The sequence below is a fragment of the Scyliorhinus torazame genome, chromosome 13, assembly GCF_047496885.1.
Source record: "Scyliorhinus torazame isolate Kashiwa2021f chromosome 13, sScyTor2.1, whole genome shotgun sequence".
NCBI lineage: Eukaryota > Metazoa > Chordata > Chondrichthyes > Carcharhiniformes > Scyliorhinidae > Scyliorhinus > Scyliorhinus torazame.
The window spans coordinates 98,164,998-98,185,159 of NC_092719.1; the positions used below are offsets into that span (position 1 = coordinate 98,164,998).

Here is a 20,162-nt window from a genome sequence, read left to right on the forward strand (position 1 = left end):
TTACCAGGGATAAAAAGCACTTCCTCCCCACCCAGCTTTGAATTCCCACCTAGATTCAAATTCCCAAACTCACTCTTGGTTCTGTCTCACTCTGGCTGTGTCTTCTCTGGCTCACTGGGAGAACTCACTGGGGGTGAGTTTACAAGTTGCTCTTTTTAAATTGTCCTGAATTGACTCCCCTCCCCCACCTGCTTTTAGATCAAGGTACATTTAAGTGACTGACACTTAACTGCCAACCAGTTATGCGAGTGGGTGGGGCAGCCCTTGTTAACCTACACTGCACAATTCTAGCTTAATTTAAACTCCTGAAATTTAAAAGGAGATGCCTTACTGATTTGATTCAATTCCCACCTAGATTCAAATTCCCAAACTCACTCTTGGTTCTGTCTCACTCTGGCTGTGTCTTCTCTGGCTCACTGGGAGTGAGTTTACAAGTTGCTCTTTTAAATTGTCCATAATTGTAATATCACACCTGGGGAAAAAGCCATGTGCTAGGAAAAGCAACAAATACATGAAAGGGAGAGGTTGGTTGAGCTCCATGATACATTTTGGGGTTCTGAAAACGTCTCGCCCATAACACATCCAAAAAAAATGTCCATGTAGAAGCAGCACATTAGATGAAGAAAACATGTTGCTGGACCAATAGAAAACATCAAAGGGCTCGCCCGGGATTTGAACCCGGGACCTCCGCAAATTTCGAGACCGAAACACCCAAAGCGAGAATCATACCCCTAGAGCAACAAGTCTCTAGCAGCACCTTAGATAAGCACCACCCATCTGCTACACATTGGCACCCTGTTTGAGGCATTAATGGAATCATTGGTTCAGCACCATGCTGCCTGTGGCACATTGGAATAGACATGGGGGGGGGGGGGGGGGGGGGGAAATATGAAGCGTTGTTATGATTAGGTGGAGGGATCAAATGACTTCTTTACCTCTCTCATGCGAGAGCAACAGTTATTTTTTGCTTGAAAATATTGAGAACCTATGTAAAATAACATACACACTGACTTTCACATACACAGCACACACAAATCACAGAATCAGATAAGACCATTAAAAAAAAGTATACAGTCTGTAGTTTGGTAGTTTCAGGCAGAGTTCAATGAACTCGATGCTGCAGGTTTTAAGATGTAGACCACTGAGGTGGTTGCTCTTTGGGAGATAGTAGCATGGGGTTGGCTCAAGAAATCTCGGTCTGCAGCAGGACGTCCCTGAATGTTTAGTCATTAAATAGGGCTCCATGTTTACCAGGTGGTTTGCAGAAAAGTAGGAGGGACCCCACTTAGGTATTCATCCCAAACTGCTTGCTCTCAGATCTGATAAAAGATTTTTGAAACAGACAGCGAGTTGCCTTGTCAAGCAACCTTCCTTCTCCAACTGTCAGGGCAATTTTTTTTTAAATGCACTGTCCATATATGTGAACGATGACTTGATCAATTCATGGCTGAAGCAAACTTAGCCAAGGTCCCATTGTCCAAGTTATTATTCGTAATGGGCATGTCTAACAGGTGATTGATAGTGAGAATGGAGATACAAATCTTTCACACTTCCCTGAATTCATTGTCTTGATAGGTTTTGCAAACAGACGGCCTCCAATTCCAATAAAATTGGAACGTGTAACGTATAGTAATGTAAATTGGAGTTAGCCATCTTAAACTGAGAGTTGGGTGGCACAGTAGCAGTGGGTAGCACAGTTGCTTCACCGCTCCAGGGTCCCAGGTTCGATTCCCAGCTTGGGTCAGTGTGTGGACTGCATGTTCTCCCGGTATCTGCATGGATTTCCTCCGGGTGCTCCGGTTTCCTCACACAAGACCTGAAAGACGTGCTGTTAGGTAATTTGGACATTTGTGGCGACTAGGCGCTTTTCACAGTAACTTCATTGCAGTGTTAATGTAAGCCTTCTTGTGACAATCAAGATTATTACTTTAGCGTTTTTAAAAACTTTGTTTTAAAAATTTAATTCAGCCACTGGATTAAAAAACAATATTGGGCAGAGAGCTAATTTTCAAGCCAAGGCTTTTCAGAGGATAAAAGGATGGCAAATTGTGAGGTGCAATGCTCCAATGTTCACGAAGAATCTTTTTGCAGGAAAACCTGGAGAATTGTCGACAGAGCTGATTGAATGCCAAGTGAAAGTTGGAGTTGTATTTTTTTGTGATTCATTCATAGAATGTGAGCCTCGCTGGCGAGGCCAGATATTTATTGCCCATCCCTAATTGCTGTTGACACGTTGTGGTGAGCTGCTGCAGTCCATATGGTGTAGATGTCAGGGAGGGAGTTTCAGGATTTTGACCCAGTGACAGCGAAGAAATGGCAAAATAGCTCCATGTCAGGATACTATGTAGGTGGCGGCACTCCCTTGCCACTACTGCATTTGTATTTTTAGTCACTGGCTTCAAAGGAGTTATCAAAGGAGCCTTGTCGAGCTGCTGCAGTACAACTTGCATATTGTATGGGACAGCACGGTGACGCAGTGGTCAGCACTGCTGCCTTATGGTGCCGATGTCCCAGGTTCGATCCCGGCCCTGGGTCACTGTCGCGTGCAGTTTGCACATTCTCCCAGTGTTTGCGTGGGTTTCACCCCCACAACCCAAAGATGTGCAGGGTAGGCCATGCTAAATTGTCCCTTAATTGAAAAAAACGAATTTTATACTCTAAATTTAAAAAACAAACTTGCATGTCGTACATACGGCTGCCACTGTGCGTCAGTGGTGCAGGAAGTGAATATTTAAAATGGTTGGTGAGTTGCCTATCAAGCAGGCAGATTGTCCTGCACGGTGTCATGGTTTTTGAGTGTTGGAGTTACATTTGTCTAAGTTGCTTCGATCCAGAAACTGTTTTTAGGACTGGAAGAACATTCTGCAATCTGTCTCAGTTTAATTTTCGAGGCGAAGACAGCTGCTTCTGTTTCTCAGAAAATTTCAGATAAATTAAGAGGAATTTTACATATATAATGTAACTCGGGAAATCCATTAATCGGAACTTGCACTTGTTTAAAAACCAAAATGCATCCATTCACAAGATGTGACCCTATCCCTAGTTACCCTAGAGGGATTGTAGTGAACCACTTTTTTGGACCTGTTCAGACAGGTGGTGAAGATGCTCCCATCGTGTCAGAATTTTGACCGAACAACAATGAAAGAATGGTAGTGCATGTCCAAGTTAGGATGGTTTGCAACTTGGAGGAAATTTTGGAGGTGATGGGGAAATGATGGGGTTATCATGTCCCTGTTGACTTTATTCTTCTAATAATCTAGATCTTTTGGGTTTTGGAGTTGCTTTCAAAAGAAGCTTGATGAGTTTCTGCATCGCATCTTGCAGATGTTACACACTGCAGCCTGTAAGCCAGAGATAGAGGGAGGTAAAGCTTATAATGGTGAACAGGGTGTCGATCAAGTGAGGCTGCTTTATCCTGGATGGTGTTGAGCTTCCACGGTTCTTGGAGCTGCACCCAGTGAAATCCTTCACATTCCTGACTTGTGCCTTGTAGATGGTGGGCAAACTTTGTGGAGTCAGGTGAGTCACATGCCACAGAATTCCCAGCCTCTTGATCGGTTTTATGCAGTTGATCCAGTTAAGTTCCAGGTCACCAATGATTTAGAGGTTATTTCTATTGTGAAACTTGATAGTAACATCTTTGAATGTCATGGGGAGGTGGTTCAACTCTTCTTGGAAATGGTCATTCCCTAGCACTGATTTCTTGCCACTTATCAGCCCAAGCCTGAATGTTATCCTGGTGTTGCTGTACGCAAAGATAGGCTGCTGCTACTTCTGACCTCAACATGATGCCACTTGAAGATGATTGTGCCCAGGACACTATCCTGAAGAATTCCTGCAGTGATGCCCTGGGACAGATAATTGGCCTCCAGCAACCATTCTCCTTTGTGTTAGCTATGACTCCAATCAGTGAAGAATTTTCCTACGTATCCCCATTGACTGGAATTTTACTCAGGCTCCTTGATGTCCCACTCAGTCAAATGCTGCTTTGATGTCTCACCTCGGGAATTCAGCTCTTTTGTCCATGCTTACAGCAAGGCTTTTGGAGACATGGTCCCAGGGAAACCAAAGTTGAGCATGTTATTGGTAAAGGAGTACCCTTTCTTAGTGCTGACGATATCTTCTACTATCAATTTGCTGATGGAGAGTAGACTGATGAGGCGGTTACTGGCCAATTTGGATTTTTCCTGCTTTTTGTGGACTGGATGGAGCTGAGCAATGTTCCCACTTGGTTGAGTAGATAGCTGTAGTTAGTGCTTCAGCAGTGTCAGCCTGATGGCACTCTAATCACCAAATCAGATGGTTCAGCGTTCAAACACCATTCCAAAACTGAGCAATGTCCAGTGCAGTACTGAAGGAGTGCTGTTATTTAACTATTCACACCCATTCACAAATTGATGTTGAATTATGGAGGTTTGTTTGGTCTGTTGGTGGTGGCATCGTTTAGCTCTGTCACATACTGCTCCAATACAAAGCAGACACCTGGTCCTTGTTGTAGCCTCACAGGTTGGCAGCTCATTTTAACCAAGTGCTGGTGCTGCTCCTGCATGCTCTTTTTTTTCCTCATTGAACCAGGGTGGGTCAACTAGCTTGATGGTAATAATAGAGTAAGGGATTATACCAGGCCATGAGGTCACAGCTTGTAGTTCACCTAGGTGGTCTAGTTTTAATTTGATAGATCCGTTCTGAATCTATCCCATTTAGCATGGTGGCCATGCTACACAACACCAAGTAGGGTGCTCTCAGTGTGAAGGCAGGGGTTGGTCTCCTCAAGGATTATGCAGTGGTCACTCCCACCAGTACCACCGTGGATAGATACATCTTTACAGGTGAAGAGAAGGTCTAGTACATTTTTCCTTCAGTCAGGCAGCTGCCCTTTAGATCTCCGGCAATGTTGGTGCTACCGTGATAAATGTATGAGTTTCAGATATATTGTATGACATGCATTTAAAGCATCGTTTTAAAGCATCGTAAGAGTTGGGCTGATGGAATTTTGTTTATATAAAAGAAAGTTTTCTGGGGAATAGATAATTAGAGACATTGGATGGGATTTTCTGTTGGATGGCGCCGGGGTGGCCAGGATAGGCTGTGGGGTCAGGGTGGACGGACACGGAATACCATTGCCGCAGCCGGAAAGGCAGCCATACAGCTGCGCGCACTGCTGACAGCACACTGTGAACCTCGGGCCACGGGTCATATAAGTGTCCCCCCTGGCCCCAGCCAACCTATCAACTGTATGGGCACGCTCCAGCACAACCAGTGCCATCTTGTTGGCTGGGACGAGTGTGTGGGTATTATATTCACAAACTGCCACTGTTAGATCAGAGCTCATACCTCAGGATTATTAGCCCAATAACATAACTATTAGAGATGAATATTAAGGACAAGAAATGCTATCAACACTTGAGAACTATATACTTGAAAGTGGTATTATGAATAAACATTAGTCAAAAATGTGTTGAAATGGAAACAGATGATTTTTCTTATTTGTCACCTCTAGTTTCAACTTGATTGATTTGAATCATATCAATTACTCTCTACACAGTTTATTTTTGCTGACAATTACATTTTTCCCCCATTATTAGGCCATTGTTGCAAATTGAACAGATTGAAAACTACTTGATGTCAGATCTCACATGAGTTAGATCCATCTCAAAACTCTGGAGACACAAAAATCACATTTTTACAGTCAAAAGATTACATGTAGTTATCACTAGAATCAAACACCTCAAAAATTCACTAATTATCAAACAATAATCCTTATGCTACTTATTTAACAGAAATTTCAGCATGATCAAATGACTGGAGTCAATATTATAATTACTTTACCTTGAGCTTGACATGAAGACCCCCTTTCGATCCCATCATAATGACTGAACCATTTGTCGTTATCATGGCCATAGACTGTAGACAGATTTGGTGCTCAACATAGAACTTCTTTATAGATTTGTACAGGGATAGAGCATCAGCTTTACCATCCAGGTACAGCAGCTTTATAAATTTCACCTGTAGCTCAGTCTGTATAAAAATGAACATAACCACTTACCCATGACGGTACATATAATATTCTTTCAAAACAAAACAGGCAAAACAGTGCAAAAGTTCAATTTACATCTATTATATATTGAAATAAATTGGCATTTCTAAATGGGCTGACTGAATAGAAAACAGTCATGGCCAACAGTAAAACCAAAGTATCAATGTTTATATCCAACATCGCAAAGTCGTTATACTTCAATGGACCAACTTCAACAGCAAGTGAATTTGTTCGACGTTAATCTTTACAGCTGAAGCTCAACGATAGCGACAACAATAGAGCCACTGCAACTAAATCAGCAGCAAGGGAGAAATATCAGCAGGGGCTTGCAGCCCTCACTTCCTGCTCAGGTGCGGGTAGAGATATTCACAGCTGTTACATTGAGAAAATTGTCCAAGCTACTTTGCACATGTGAATAATCTGGTTCCCCGAATTCAAGGCACTTCTGGCCACTCACATGGTAGAGGTTTCAGCAGCGGGAGAGTTCTACTCCCAATATTCAGTTATTTAGAAACATTTGGAAGGCAGTTTCAGGAATAATTCAAACTGGTTACAGGAACACACATTATTCAACCAGTCGATCCAGAACATTGGCAGACTGTTGCTACTCCTGGGTGCGTTCCAAATCATGTAACCGATAGATCACAAAGAAAATTCCAAAAGCCTTACTTGGATTTGGGTTCTAAGAAAATGCTGCTTTTTGGTTGCTTCGTACATTCAAAAGGAGAAGAAAAATTCACACTTTATTCAAAACATTTCCTCTTTTCATAGAAGATAATATTAATCAATTTCATTGACACCAAGAACCGCAAGTAGGGTTTCTCTCTTGCTCTCATGGTTAAACTGATAAATGACAAGCGAGTATCCAAAGCAGCTTCATAAGAAATGACAGGCCCTGCATCTGCAAACTGCTGCTTAAGCGGTCATTCATGAGCCACAGAAAGTCATGAAACAAAACACGAAAGAGAGGGAAAATAAGTAAAATCAGAATAGGCTTTAGAAGATCTTTCACTCAGAGTGGAGTGAAAATTACTGTTTTTTTTAAAGCATTCATGACTTCTGTTCCCGGCCTATCTCCCAGCCATTAATTCAGAGTTTAAATCTCTGTTTAGCTGTTTAGCACAGGGCTAAATCGCTGGCTTTGAAAGCAGACCAAGGCAGGCCAGCAGCACGGTTCAATTCCCGTAACAGCCTCCCCGAACAGGTGCCGGAATGTGGCGACTAGGGGCTTTTCACAGTAACTTCATTGAAGCCTACATGTGACAATAAGCGATTTTCATTTCATTTCATTCCAAATCTGACTGGTCTGAAACCTGCAGGCAGTTCTTAGTTCTAGATAAAGCAGGTGAAGGCGATTATATCAAGTTAGTCAACCTCTACTTCTGCAAACATATTTGAATCCTAATTTAGAAATAGACTAGTCTTCCTTTCTTCTTCTCCTACAGTTTTAACTCAAAAGAGAAAAGTTTTACGGGTCACAACTTTAAAGATGAAAAGGCTACCATTAGCACAGGAACATATCCTTGTGCAGTTAATACATAAATTCAGAGTGAACCATTAGCACAGGAACATATCCTTATTAAATAAATTCAGAGTAAACCATTAGTACAGGAACATATCCTTGTGCAGTTAAATAAATTCAAAGTGAATCATTAGCACAGGAATATATCCTTGTGTAGTTATTAAATAAATTCAGAGTGAACCATTAGTACAGGAAAATATCCTTGTGCAGTTAAATAAATTCAGAGTCAACCATTAGTACAGGAACATGGGGCGGCACAGTAGCACGTGGTTAGCACTATTGCTTCACAGCGCCAGGGATCCGGGATCGATTCCCATCTTGGGTCACTGTCTGTGCAGAGTCTGCATGTTCTCCCGTGTCTGCATGGGTTTCCTCCGGGTGCTCCGGTTTCCTCCAAGTCCTAAAAGACGTACTTGTTAGGTGAATTGGACATTCTGAATTCTCCCTCTGTGTACCCAAACAGGCGGCGGAATGTGGCGACTAAGGGATTTTCACAGTAATTTCATTGCAGTGTTAATGTAAGCCTACTTGTGACACCAATAAAGATTACATATCCTTGTGTAGAATAAATTCAGAAGTGTATGTTAATACAGGATCAAGTAACGTCTGGTTGTGATTGTAGTCCAGCACCAGAGCATGCAAGCAATGCCCATAATCTACATCATTAGGGTAGCTCCAGGTACAAGTGAGAATCTCTTTAAAAAGAAAAAGACCTGTCTCGCTGAAGTTAATCTGTCATGAGGTAGGAAAAGAATCCCAATTTCAAACATAGTGCAAGACCTGAAAGCAGGTTTCCCTCAAGTTATCAAGTGGTTAGGGTTTGGAATGCACTGGCCCAGGAGTGCAGTGGAGGCAGGTTCAACTGAAGCATTTGAAAGGGAATTTTCCCGTTATCTGAAAAGGAAGAATGTAAAGAGTTACAGGGAGAGGCAGGGAAATGGTATGAGGCGAGTTGCTCATTCAGAGAGCTGGTGCAGGCAGAATGGGCCAAATAGCATCCTTCTGCTCCGTAACAATTCTGTGACACAAGTGTATCCAAACCAGAATTTTAAAAGCATTCAAAGCAAGATGCTTTACTCAGTTATATGTAATACATGCCTCGGTGGGAAATCATGTTATCGTAGGAGGTCGTGACATAGTGGTACTGTCGCTGGATTTTTAAAAATTCATTTATGGGATGTGGGTGTCGCTGGTTAGGCCAGCATTTTTTGCCCATCCCTAGTTGCCCTTCAGAAGGTGGTGGTGCGTTACCCTCTTGAACGGCTGCAGTCCTCGAGCTACAGGTACACCCACTGTGCTGTTAGGGAGGGAGTTCCAGGATGTTGCCCCAGCGACAGTGAAGGAACAACGATATATTTCCAAGTCAGGGTGATGAATGACTTGGATGGGAACCTCCAGGTATCTACAGCTCTTGTCCTTCAAGATGGTTGTGGTCGTGGGTTTGGAAGGTGCTGTCTAAGGAACCATGGCGAGTTACTGCAGTGCATCTTGTAGGTGGTACACACGGCTGCCACTGTTCGCCGGGTGGTGGAGGGTATGAATGTTTGTGGAAGGGGGAGCAATCACGCGGGCTACTTTGTCCTGGATGGTGTTGAGCTTCGAGTGTTGTTGGAGATACACTCATTCAGGCAAGTGGAAAGTTATCCATTACACTCCTGACTTGTGTCTTGTAGATGGTGGACGGGCATTTGGGGGGGGTTCATGAGGGGAGTTACTCGCCCTAGGATTCCGAGCCTTTGACCTGTCCTGGTAGCCACAGATTTAAATGGCTAGTCCAGTTCAGTTTCTGATCAATGGCAACACCCAGGATGTTGATTGTCAGGGATTCAGCGATGGTAATGCCATTGAATGTCAAGGGGCAGTGGTTAGATCCTCTCTTGTAGAAGATAGTCATTGCCTCGGACTTGTGTGGCACAAATGTAACTTGCCACTTGTCAGCCCAAGCCTGGATATTATCCAGGTCTTGCTGAATTTAGACATGGACTACTTCATTATGAGTCGCGGCGAATGGTGCTGAAAATTGTGCAGTCATCCACAAACATCCCCACTTCTGACCTTATGATGGAACGGAAGTCATTGATGAAGCAGCTCAAGGTGGTTGGGCCTAGGACACCACCCTGAGGAACTCCTGCAGGGATGTCCTGGAGCTGAAATAATTGACCTCCAACCACCACAAAACTTGAGGAAATAAATAGCGATATCTGAGGAGTGTACATATTACAGTGAAGGAGGTGCTGGAAGTCTTAAAGCACATTAAGGTAGATAAATTCCCAGGACCAGATGAAAGGTTGTGGGAGGGGAGGGAAGAAATTGCGGGTCCCCTAGCAGATATTTTTAATAATAATCTTTATTGTCACAAGTAGGCTTACATTAATTAATCAATTATCTTTATTGTCACAAGTAGGCTTACATTAACACTGCAATCAACTTACTGTGAAAAGCCCCTCGTCGCCACATTCCGCCACCTGTTCGGGTACACAGAGGGAGAATTCAGAAATGTCCAAATTACCTAACAGCACATCTTTCGGGACTTGTGGGAGGAAACTGGAGCACCCGGAGGAAACCCACGCAGACACGGGGAAAACATGCAGACTCCACACAGACAGTGACCCAAGCTGGGAATTGAACCTGGGACTCTAGAGCTGTGAAGCAACTGTGCTACGCACTGTGCTATTTGCAGCCACAGGTAAGTGCCTGAAGATTGGAGGGTAGCAAATGTTATGCCTCTGTTGAAGAAAGGTCGCAGGAAACAACCTGCAGGAAACAACCTGGGAACTACAGACTGAGGAGCCTAACATCTGTGGTGGGTAAGTTGTTGGAAGATTTGCTGATAGTCAGGACCTACAGGCATTGAGAGGCAGGGACGGATTAGGGACAGTCAGCATGGCTTTGTGAGTGGTAAACCATGTCTCACAAATTTGATTGAGATTTTTGAAAGGGTAACCAAGAAGGTATATGAGGGCAGTGTAGTCGACGTTGCCTACATGGACTTTAGCAAGGCATCTCATGATAGGTTGTTGCATAAGGTTAAATCTCATAGGATCCAAGGCGAGATAGCCAATTGGATAAAACATTGGCTTGATGACAGAAGACAAAGGGTGGTTGTGGAGGGTTGTTTTTCAAACGGGAGCCCTGTAACCAGCGGTGTGCCTCAGGGATCGGTGTTGGGGCCACTGTTATTTAATTAATGATTTGGATGAGAATCTAGGTGGCATAAGTTTGCAGGTGACACCAAGATTGGTGGCATAGTGGACAGTGAAGAAGGTTATTTAGGATTGCAATAGGATCGTGATCAATTGGGCCAGTGGATCAATGAATTTAGTTTAATGAAATTTAATTTAGATAAATGTGAGGTGATACATTTTGGTAGATCGCATCATAGCAGGACGTACTCAGTTAATGGTAGGGTGTTACGGAGAGTTGTAGAACAAAAGAGATTTAAGAGTACAGGTTCATAGCTCCTTCAAAGTGGAGTCACAGGTGGACAGGGTGATGAAGAAGGCATTCAGCATGATTGGTTTCATTGGTCAGAACATTGAATACAGGAGTTGGAACGTCTTGCTGAAGTTGTATAATAATAATAATAATCTTTATTATTGTCACAAGTAGGCTAACATTAACACTGCAATGAAGTTACTGTGAAAATCCCCTAGTCGCCACACTGTAGCCCCTGCTCGGGTACATGGAAGGAGAATTTAGAATGTCCAATTCACCTAACACGCAAGTCTTTCGGAACTTGTGGTAGGTAACCGCAGTACCTGGAAGAAACCCACGCAGATAAAGGAGAACGTGCAGACGCCACACAGACAGTGACCCTAGAGAGAATCGAACCCGGTCCCTGGTGCTATGAAGCAGCAGTGCGATCCACTGTGCTAGCATTCCGCCCAAGACATTAGTAAGGCCACACTTGGAATATTGTGTACCGTTCTGGTCACCCTATTAAATAAAGGATATTAAACTAGAAAGAGTGCAGAAAAGATTTACTGGGATGCTACTGGGACTTGATGGTTTGAGTTACAAAGAGAGGGTTGATCGACTGGGACCTTTGTTTCCCTGGAGTGTAGGAGGCTTAGGGGTGATCTTATAGAGATCTATAAAATGAGGGGCATAGATAAGATAGATAGTCAACATCCCAAAGGTAGGGGAGTCTAAAACTAGAGGGCATAGGTTTAAGGTGAGCCCGACATAGCCCAAACTGTACCATTAAAATGAAGCCAGGGGATCAACCCTGGTTCAATGAAGAGTGCAGGAGAGCATGCCAGGAGTAACGTCAGGCATACCAAAAAATTTGCTGTCAATCTGGTGAAGCTACAACACAGGACTACTTGTGTGCCAAACAGCATAAGCAGCAACTCAAAAAGGAGATGAAGAAGGAGCTGTTGGCCCCGATATTACAAGCGATTGAGGGGCTAAAGGAGGAGCAAAAGACCCAGGAACAGGAGCTTCGGGTCGTGAAGGCAAAGGCTGCTGAGAATGAGGACGACATACAGGGCCTGGAGGTGAAAACGGAGATCCACGAGGCACAACACAAAAGATGTGCGGAAAGGCTGGAGGTGCTGGAGAATAATGCGAGGAGGAAGAACCTAAGGATTCTTGGTCTTCCCGAAGGTGCAGAAGGGGCGGACGTCGGGGCATATGTGAGCACGATGCTGCACTCGTTAATGGGATCGGAGGCCCCGACGGGTCCGTTGGAGGTGGAGGGAGCCTATCGGGTTATGGCGCGAAGACCGAGGGCTGGAGAAATTCCTCGAGCAATAGTGGTGAGATTTCTCCGATACAAGGACAGAGAGGTGGTCCTCAGATGGGCAAAGAAAACTCGGAGCAGTAGGTGGGAGAACACGGTGATCCGCGTATATCAAGATTGGAGTGCGGAGGTGGCGAGAAGGAGGGCAAGCTTTAATCGGGCCAAGGCGGTGTTGCATAAAAGGAAGGTCAAATTCGGAATGCTGCAACCGGCAAGACTGTGGGTCACACATCTAGGGAAACACCACTACTTCGAAACGGCAGATGAGGCGTGGACATTTATTGTCGAGGAGAAGCTGGAGTGAGCGGGCCAGGAAAAGAACGTTTGGGACAAAAGTGGGGGGGTGAATATGTGGGATGAAGGGGGGGGGAAAAGGGGGAAGAGATGACTTCCCAAGTTGTTAAACCTGCGACCCTGTAACTTCTCTCTCTTCCCCATGTCGTGGGGGAGGTTGGTGAGGGAGGATGAGGAGCTGAGGGCGCCGGCCATTGGGGGCGGGGCCAAAAGGGAAGCGCGGGCTTTGTTCTATGGTAATCATGGCGGGAACAGGGAAGCAGGAAGGAGGGGGCCTTGCACAGTGTGAGCCGAAGTCACGGGGGGGGGGGGGGGGGGGGGAGCCGAGGTAGGCCAGAGTTTGCTGACTTCTGGGAGCAACATGGGGGGTGCAATTACGCTAGCTTGGGATCTAGCGGGGGGGGGGGGGGGGGGGGGTAACTGGGTTGCTGCTGCTGGGGAGAAGGGGAAGCTGGTATGGGAAGGGGGGGGGGTCGGGGTGGGGGGGGCGCCGCCTGGGGGGGATACAGCTACGTGGGAACCGGGTGAGGAGCTGGATTGAAAAAGGAAATGGCTAGTCGTCAAGGGGGGGGAGGGGGGGTAAAGAGCCCCCCAACCCGGTTGATCACGTGGAATGAGAGAGGGCTGAACGAGCCGATTAAGAGGGCACGGGTACTCGCACACCTAAAGAAACTTCAGGCAGATGTGGTTATGCTTCAGGAGACGCATCTGAAGCTGATAGACCAGGTTAGACTACGCAAAGGATGGGTGGGGCAGGTGTTTCATTCGGGGCTAGACGCAAAAAACAGGGGGGTGGCCATGCTAGTGGGGAAGCGGGTAATGTTTGAGGCAAAGACTATAGTGGTGGATAGTGGGGGCAGATACGTGATGGTGAGTGGCAAACTGCAAGGGGAGGCGGTGGTATTAGTGAACGTGTATGCCCCGAACTGGGATGATGCCAATTTTATGAGGCGTATGCTAGGACGAATCCCGGACCTAGAAGTGGGGAAGTTGGTAATGGGTGGAGACTTTAATACGGTGCTGGACCCAGGGCTGGACAGATCGAGGTCCAGGACCGGAAGGAGGCCGGCTGCAGCTAGGGTGCTTAAGGATTTTATGGAGCAGATGGGAGGAGTAGATCCCTGGAGATTTAGTAGACCTAGGAGTAAGGAGTTTTCGTTTTTCTCCTATGTACACAAAGTATTTTCACCTGTACAAGCAGGACGGGTTGCATCTGAACCAGAGGGGCACCAATATCCTGGGAGGGAGGTTTGCTAGTACTCTTCGGGAGGGTTTAAACTAATTTGGCAGGGGAATGGGAACCGGATTTGTAGTCCAGCAACTAAGGTAGCCGATATTCAGGACGCCAAAGCATGTAATGAGGCAGTGGGGAAGGGAACACTGACAAAGGAGAGTATTTGCAGGAACGGAGATGGGTTGAAGTGTGTATACTTCAACGCAAGAAGCATCAGGAATAAGGTGGGTGAACTTAAGGCATGGATCGGTACTTGGGACTACGATGTGGTGGCCATCACGGAAACTTGGATAGAAGAGGGGCAGAAATGGTTGTTGGAGGTCCCTGGTTATAGATGTTTCAATAAGATTAGGGAGGGTGGTAAAAGAGGTGGGGGGGGTGGCATTATTAATTAGAGATAGTATAACAGCTGCAGAAAGGCAGTTCGAGGAGTATCACCCTATTGAGGTAGTATGGGTTGAAGTCAGAAATAGGAAAGGAGCAGTCACCTTGTTAGGAGTTTTCTATAGGCCCCCCAATAGTAGCAGAGATGTGGAGGAACAGATTGGGAAACAGATTTTGGAAAGGTGCAGAAGTCATAGGGTGGTAGTCATGGGCGACTTTAACTTCCCAAATATTGAGTGGAAACTCTTTAGATCAAATAGTTTGGATGGGGTGGTGTTTGTGCAGTGTGTCCAGGAAGCTTTTCTAACACAGTATGTAGATTGTCCAACCAGAGGAGGGGCAATATTGGATTTAGTACTGGGTAATGAACCAGGGCAAGTGATAGATTTGTTAGTGGGGGAGCATTTTGGAGATAGTGACCACAATTCTGTGACTTTCACTTTAGTAATGGAGAGGGATAGGTACGTGCAACAGGGCAAGGTTTACAATTGGGGGAAGGGTAAATACGATGTTGTCAGACAAGAATTGAAGTGCATAAGTTGGGAACATAGGCTGGCAGGGAAGGACACAAGTGAAATGTGGAACTTGTTCAAGGAACAGGTGCTACGTGTCCTTGATATGTATGTCCCTGTCAGGCAGGGAAGAGATGGTCGAGTGAGGGAACCATGGTTGACAAGAGAGGTTAAATGTCTTGTTAAGAGGAAAAAGGAGACTTATGTAAGGCTGAGGAAACAAGGTTCAGACAGGGCATTGGAGGGATACAAGATAGCCAGGAGGGAACTGAAGAAAGGGATTAGGAGAGCTAAGAGAGGGCATGAACAATCTTTGGCGGGTAGGATCAAGGAAAACCCCAAGGCCTTTTACACATATGTGAGAAATATGAGAATGACTAGAGCGAGGGTAGGTCCGATCAAGGACAGTAGCGGGAGATTGTGTATTGAGTCTGAAGAGATAGGAGAGGTCTTGAATGAGTACTTTTCTTCTGTATTTACAAATGAGAGGGGCGATATTGTTGGAGAGGACAGTGTGAAACAGATTGGTAAGCTCGAGGAAATACTTGTTAGGAAGGAAGATGTGTTGGGCATTTTGAAAAACTTGAGGATAGACAAGTCCCCCGGGCCTGACGGGATATATCCAAGGATTCTATGGGAAGCAAGAGATGAAATTGCAGAGCCGTTGGCAATTATCTTTACGTCCTCACTGTCAATAGGGGTGGTACCAGGGGATTGGAGAGTGGCGAATGTCGTGCCCCTGTTCAAAAAAGGAACTAGGGATAACCCTGGGAATTATAGGCCAGTTAGTCTTACTTCGGTGGTAGGCAAAGTAATGGAAAGGGTACTGAAGGATAGGATTTCTGAGCATCTGGAAAGACACTGCTTGATTAGGGATAGTCAGCACGGATTTGTGAGGGGTAGGTGTTGCCTTACAAATCTTATTGAATTCTTTGAGGAGGTGCCCAAGCATGTGGATGAAGGTAAAGCAGTGGATGTAGTGTACATGGATTTTAGTAAGGCATTTGATAAAGTTCCCCATGGTCGGCTTCTGCACAAAGTAAGGAGGCATGGGATAGTGGGAAATTTGGCCAGTTGGATAACGAACTGGCTAACCGATAGAAGTCAGAGAGTGGTGGTGGATGGCAAATATTCAGCCTGGATCCCAGTTACCAGTGGTGTACCGCAGGGATCAGTTCTGGGTCCTCTGCTGTTTGTGATTTTCATTAATGACTTGGATGAGGGAGTTGAAGGGTGGGTCAGTAAATTTGCAGACGATACGAAGATTGGTGGAGTTGTGGATAGTAAGGAGGGCTGTTGTCGGCTGCAAAGAGACATAGATAGGATGCAGAGCTGGGCTGAGAAGTGGCAGATGGAGTTTAACCCTGAAAAGTGTGAGGTTGTCCATTTTGGAAGGACAAATATGAATGCGGAATACAGGGTTAACGGTAGAGTTCTTGGCATTGTGGAGGAGCAGAGAGACCTTGGGGTCTATGTTCATACATCTTTGAAAGTTGCCACTCAAGTGTATAGAGCTGTGAAGAAGGCCTATGGTGTGCTCGCGTTCATTAACAGAGGGATTGAATTTAAGAGCTGTGAGGTGATGATGCAGCTGTACAAAACTTTGGTAAGGCCACATTTGGAGTACTGTGTACAGTTCTGGTCGCCTCATTTTAGGAAGGATGTGGAAGCTCTGGAAAAGGTGCAAAGAAGATTTACCAGGATGTTGCCTGGAATGGAGAGTAGGTCTTACGAGGAAAGGTTGAGGGTGCTAGGCCTTTTCTCATTAGAGCGGAGAAGGATGAGGGGCGACTTGATAGAGGTTTATAAGATGATCAGGGGAATAGATAGAGTAGACAGTCAGAGACTTTTTCCCCAGGTGGAACACACCATTACAAGGGGACATAAATTTAAGGTGAAAGGTGGAAGATATAGGAGGGATATCAGAGGTAGGTTCTTTACCCAGAGAGTAGTGGGGGCATGGAATGCACTGCCTGTGGAAGTAGTTGAGTCGGAAACATTAGGGACCTTCAAGCAGCTGTTGGATAGGTACATGGATTACGGGAAAATGATATAGTGTAGATTTATTTGTTCTTAAGGGCAGCACGGTAGCATTGTGGATAGCACAATTGCTCCACAGATCCATGGTCCCAGGTTCGATTCCGGCTTGGGTCATTGTCTGTGTGGAGTCTGCACGTCCTCCCCGTGTCTGCGTGGGTTTCCTCCGGGTGCTCCGGTTTCCTCCCACAGTCCAAAGATGTGTGGGTTAGGTGAATTGGCCAATGATAAATTGCCCTTAATGTCCAAATTGCCCTTGGTGTTGGGTGGAGGTGTTGAGTTTGGGTAGGGTGCTCTTTCCAAGAGCTGGTGCAGACTCAAAGGGCCGAATGGCCTCCTTCTGCACTGTAAATTCAATGATAATCTATGATTAATCTAGGACAAAGGTTCGGCACAACATCATGGGCCGAAGGGCCTGTTCTGTGCTGTATTTTCTATGTTCTATGTTCTATGAATAGATTTTTTTGTTTTGGGAAGGGCACTGATCCCAAAGGTGACGGGGACGGACTACACGGCTATAGCCATCTCGGATCATGCTCCACACTGGGTGGACCTGGAGATAGGGGAAGAAAAACAACAGCTTCCACCCTGGAGAATGGACATGGGATTATTGGCAGATGAGGGGGTGTGTTTAAGGGTGAGGGGGTGTATTGAAAGGTACTTGGAACTTAATGATAATGGGGAGATACAGGTGGGAGTGGTCTGGGAGGCACTGAAGGCAGTGGTTAGAGGGGAGCTGATATCTATTAGGGCACATAAAGGAAAGCAGGAGGGTAGGGAAAGGGAGCGGTTGTTGAAAGAACTTCTGAGGGTGGACAGGCAATACGCAGAGGCACCGGAGGAGGGACTGTACAGGGAAAGGCAAAGGCTACATGTAGAATTTGACTTGTTGACTACAGGTAATGCAGAGGCACAATGGAGGAAGGCACAGGGTGTATAGTACGAATATGGGGAGAAGGCGAGTAGGTTGTTGGCCCACCAACTGAGGAAAAGGGGAGCAGCGTGGGAGATGGGGGGGGTGAGAGATGGAGGGAGAGATGGAGCAGGGAGCGGAGAGAGTGAATGGAGTGTTCAAGGCATTTTACGAAAGACTATATGAAGCTCAGCCCCCGGACGGGAAGGAGAGAATCATGTGCTTTCTGGATCAGCTGGAATTTCCTAAGGTGGAGGAGCAGGAGAGAGTGGGGCTGGGAGCACAGATTGAGACGGAGGAAGTAGTGAAAGGGATTGGGAGCATGCAGGCGGGGAAGGCCCCGGGACCAGACGGATTCCCAGTTGAATTCTATAAGAAATATTTGGACTTGCTGGCCCCGCTACTGATGAGAACCTTTAATGAGGCGAGGGAAAGGGGGCAGCTGCCCCCGACTATGTCAGAGGCAACAATATCGCTCCTCCTAAAGAACATAGAACATAGAACATAGAAAATACAGCACAGAACAGGCCCTTCGGCCCACGATGTTGTGCCGAACCTTTGTCCTAGATTAATCATAGACAATCATAGATTATCATTGAATTTACAGTGCAGAAGGAGGCCATTCGGCCCTTTGAGTCTGCACCGGCTCTTGGAAAGAGCACCCTACCCAAACTCAACACCTTCACCCAACACCAAGGGCAATTTGGACATTAAGGGCAATTTATCATTGGCCAATTCACCTAACCTGCACATCTTTGGATTGTGGGAGGAAACCGGAGCACCCGGAGGAAACCCACGCAGACACGGGGAGGACGTGCAGACTCCGCACAGTCAGTGACCCAAGCCGGAATCGAACCTGGGACCCTGGAGCTGTGAAGCAATTGTGCTATCCACAATGCTACCGTGCTGCCCTTGAGAACAAATAAATCTACACTATATCATTTAACCGTAATCCATGTACCTATCCAATAGCTGCTTGAAGGTCCCTAATGTTTCCGACTCAACTACTTCCACAGGCAGTGCATTCCATGCCCCCACTACTCTCTGGGTAAAGAACCTACCTCTGATATCCCTCCTATATCTTCCACCTTTCACCTTAAATTTATGTCCCCTTGTAATGGTTTGTTCCACCTGGGTAAAAAGTCTCTGACTGTCTACTCTATCTATTCCCCTGATCATCTTATAAACCTCTATCAAGTCGCCCCTCATCCTTCTCCGTTCTAATGAGAAAAGGCCTAGCACCCTCAACCTTTCCTCGTAAGACCTACTCTCCATTCCAGGCAACATCCTGGTAAATCTTCTTTGCACCTTTTCCAAAGCTTCCACATCCTTCCTAAAATGAGGCGACCAGAACTGTACACAGTACTCCAAATGTGGCCTTACCAAAGAAGGAAAAAGACCTGCTGCAATGCGGGTCATACAGGCCCATTTCCCTCCTGAATGTGGATGCTAAGATTCTGGCCAAGGTAATGGCAATGAGGATAGAGGATTGTGTCCCGGGGGTGGTTCATGAGGACCAAACTGGGTTTGTGAAGGGGTGACAGCTAAATACAAATATACGGAGGCTGCGAGGGGTAATGATGATGCCCCCACCAGAGGGGGAAGCGGAGATAGTGGTGGCGATGGATGCCGAGAAAGCATTTGATAGAGTGGAGTGGGATTATTTGTGGGAGGGGTGGAGGAGATTTGGCTTTGGGGACGGGTATATCAGGTGGGTACAGTTGCTGTACCCGATGGCGAGCGTGGTCACGAATGGACGGGGGTCTGACTATTTTCGGCTCCATAGAGGGACGAGGCAGGGATGTCCTCTGTCCCCGTTATTGTTTGCACTGGCAATTGAACCACTGGCCATAGCACTGAGGGGTTCCAGGAAGTGGAGGGGAGTACTTGGGGGGGGGGGGGGGGGGGGGAGAAGAAAACCAGGTATCTCTGTATGCGGATGATTTGTTGCTATATGTGGCGGACCCGACGGAGGGGATGCCAGAGATAATGCGGATATACTTGGGGAGTTTGGGGATTTTTCAGGGTATAAACTGAACATAGGGAAAAGTGAGTTATTTGTGGTGCATCCGGGGGAGCAGAGGAGAGAGATAGAGGATTTACCGTTGAGGAAGGTAACAAGGGACTTCCGGTACCTGGGGATCCAGATAGCCAAGAATTGGGGTACATTACATAGGCTTAATTTAACACGGTTGGTGGAACAGATGGAGGAGGATTTCAAGAGATGGGGCATGGTGTCCCTGTCATTGGCAGGTAGGGTGCAGGCGGTTAAAATGGTGGTCCTCCCGAGATTCCTTTTTGTGTTCCAGTGCCTCCCGGTGGTGATCACGAAGGCTTTTTTCAAAAGAATTGAGAAGAGCATTATGAGTTTTGTGTGGGCTGGGAAGACCCCGAGAGTGAGGTGGGGATTCTTGCAGCGTAGTAGGGACAGGGGGGGGGGGACTGGCACTACCGAGCCTAAGTGAGTACTACTGGGCCGCCAATG

General features: G+C 46.1%; 1 protein-coding gene across 3 annotated transcripts in view; it reads right to left on the reverse strand.

Moving 5' to 3' along the window:
• Positions 1-20,162, reverse strand: part of nckipsd (NCK interacting protein with SH3 domain) — a 429,686-nt gene that overhangs the window by 374,984 nt on the left and 34,540 nt on the right. For 2 of the 3 annotated variants that reach the window (XM_072471985.1, XM_072471986.1), the window contains exon 6: positions 5,830-6,018. The exons of the other annotated variant lie outside the window; for it this stretch is intronic. In XM_072471985.1, the coding sequence (XP_072328086.1) occupies positions 5,830-6,018 (189 nt within the window). The remainder of the gene's footprint in view (positions 1-5,829; positions 6,019-20,162) is intronic. 3 annotated transcript variants of the gene reach the window in all.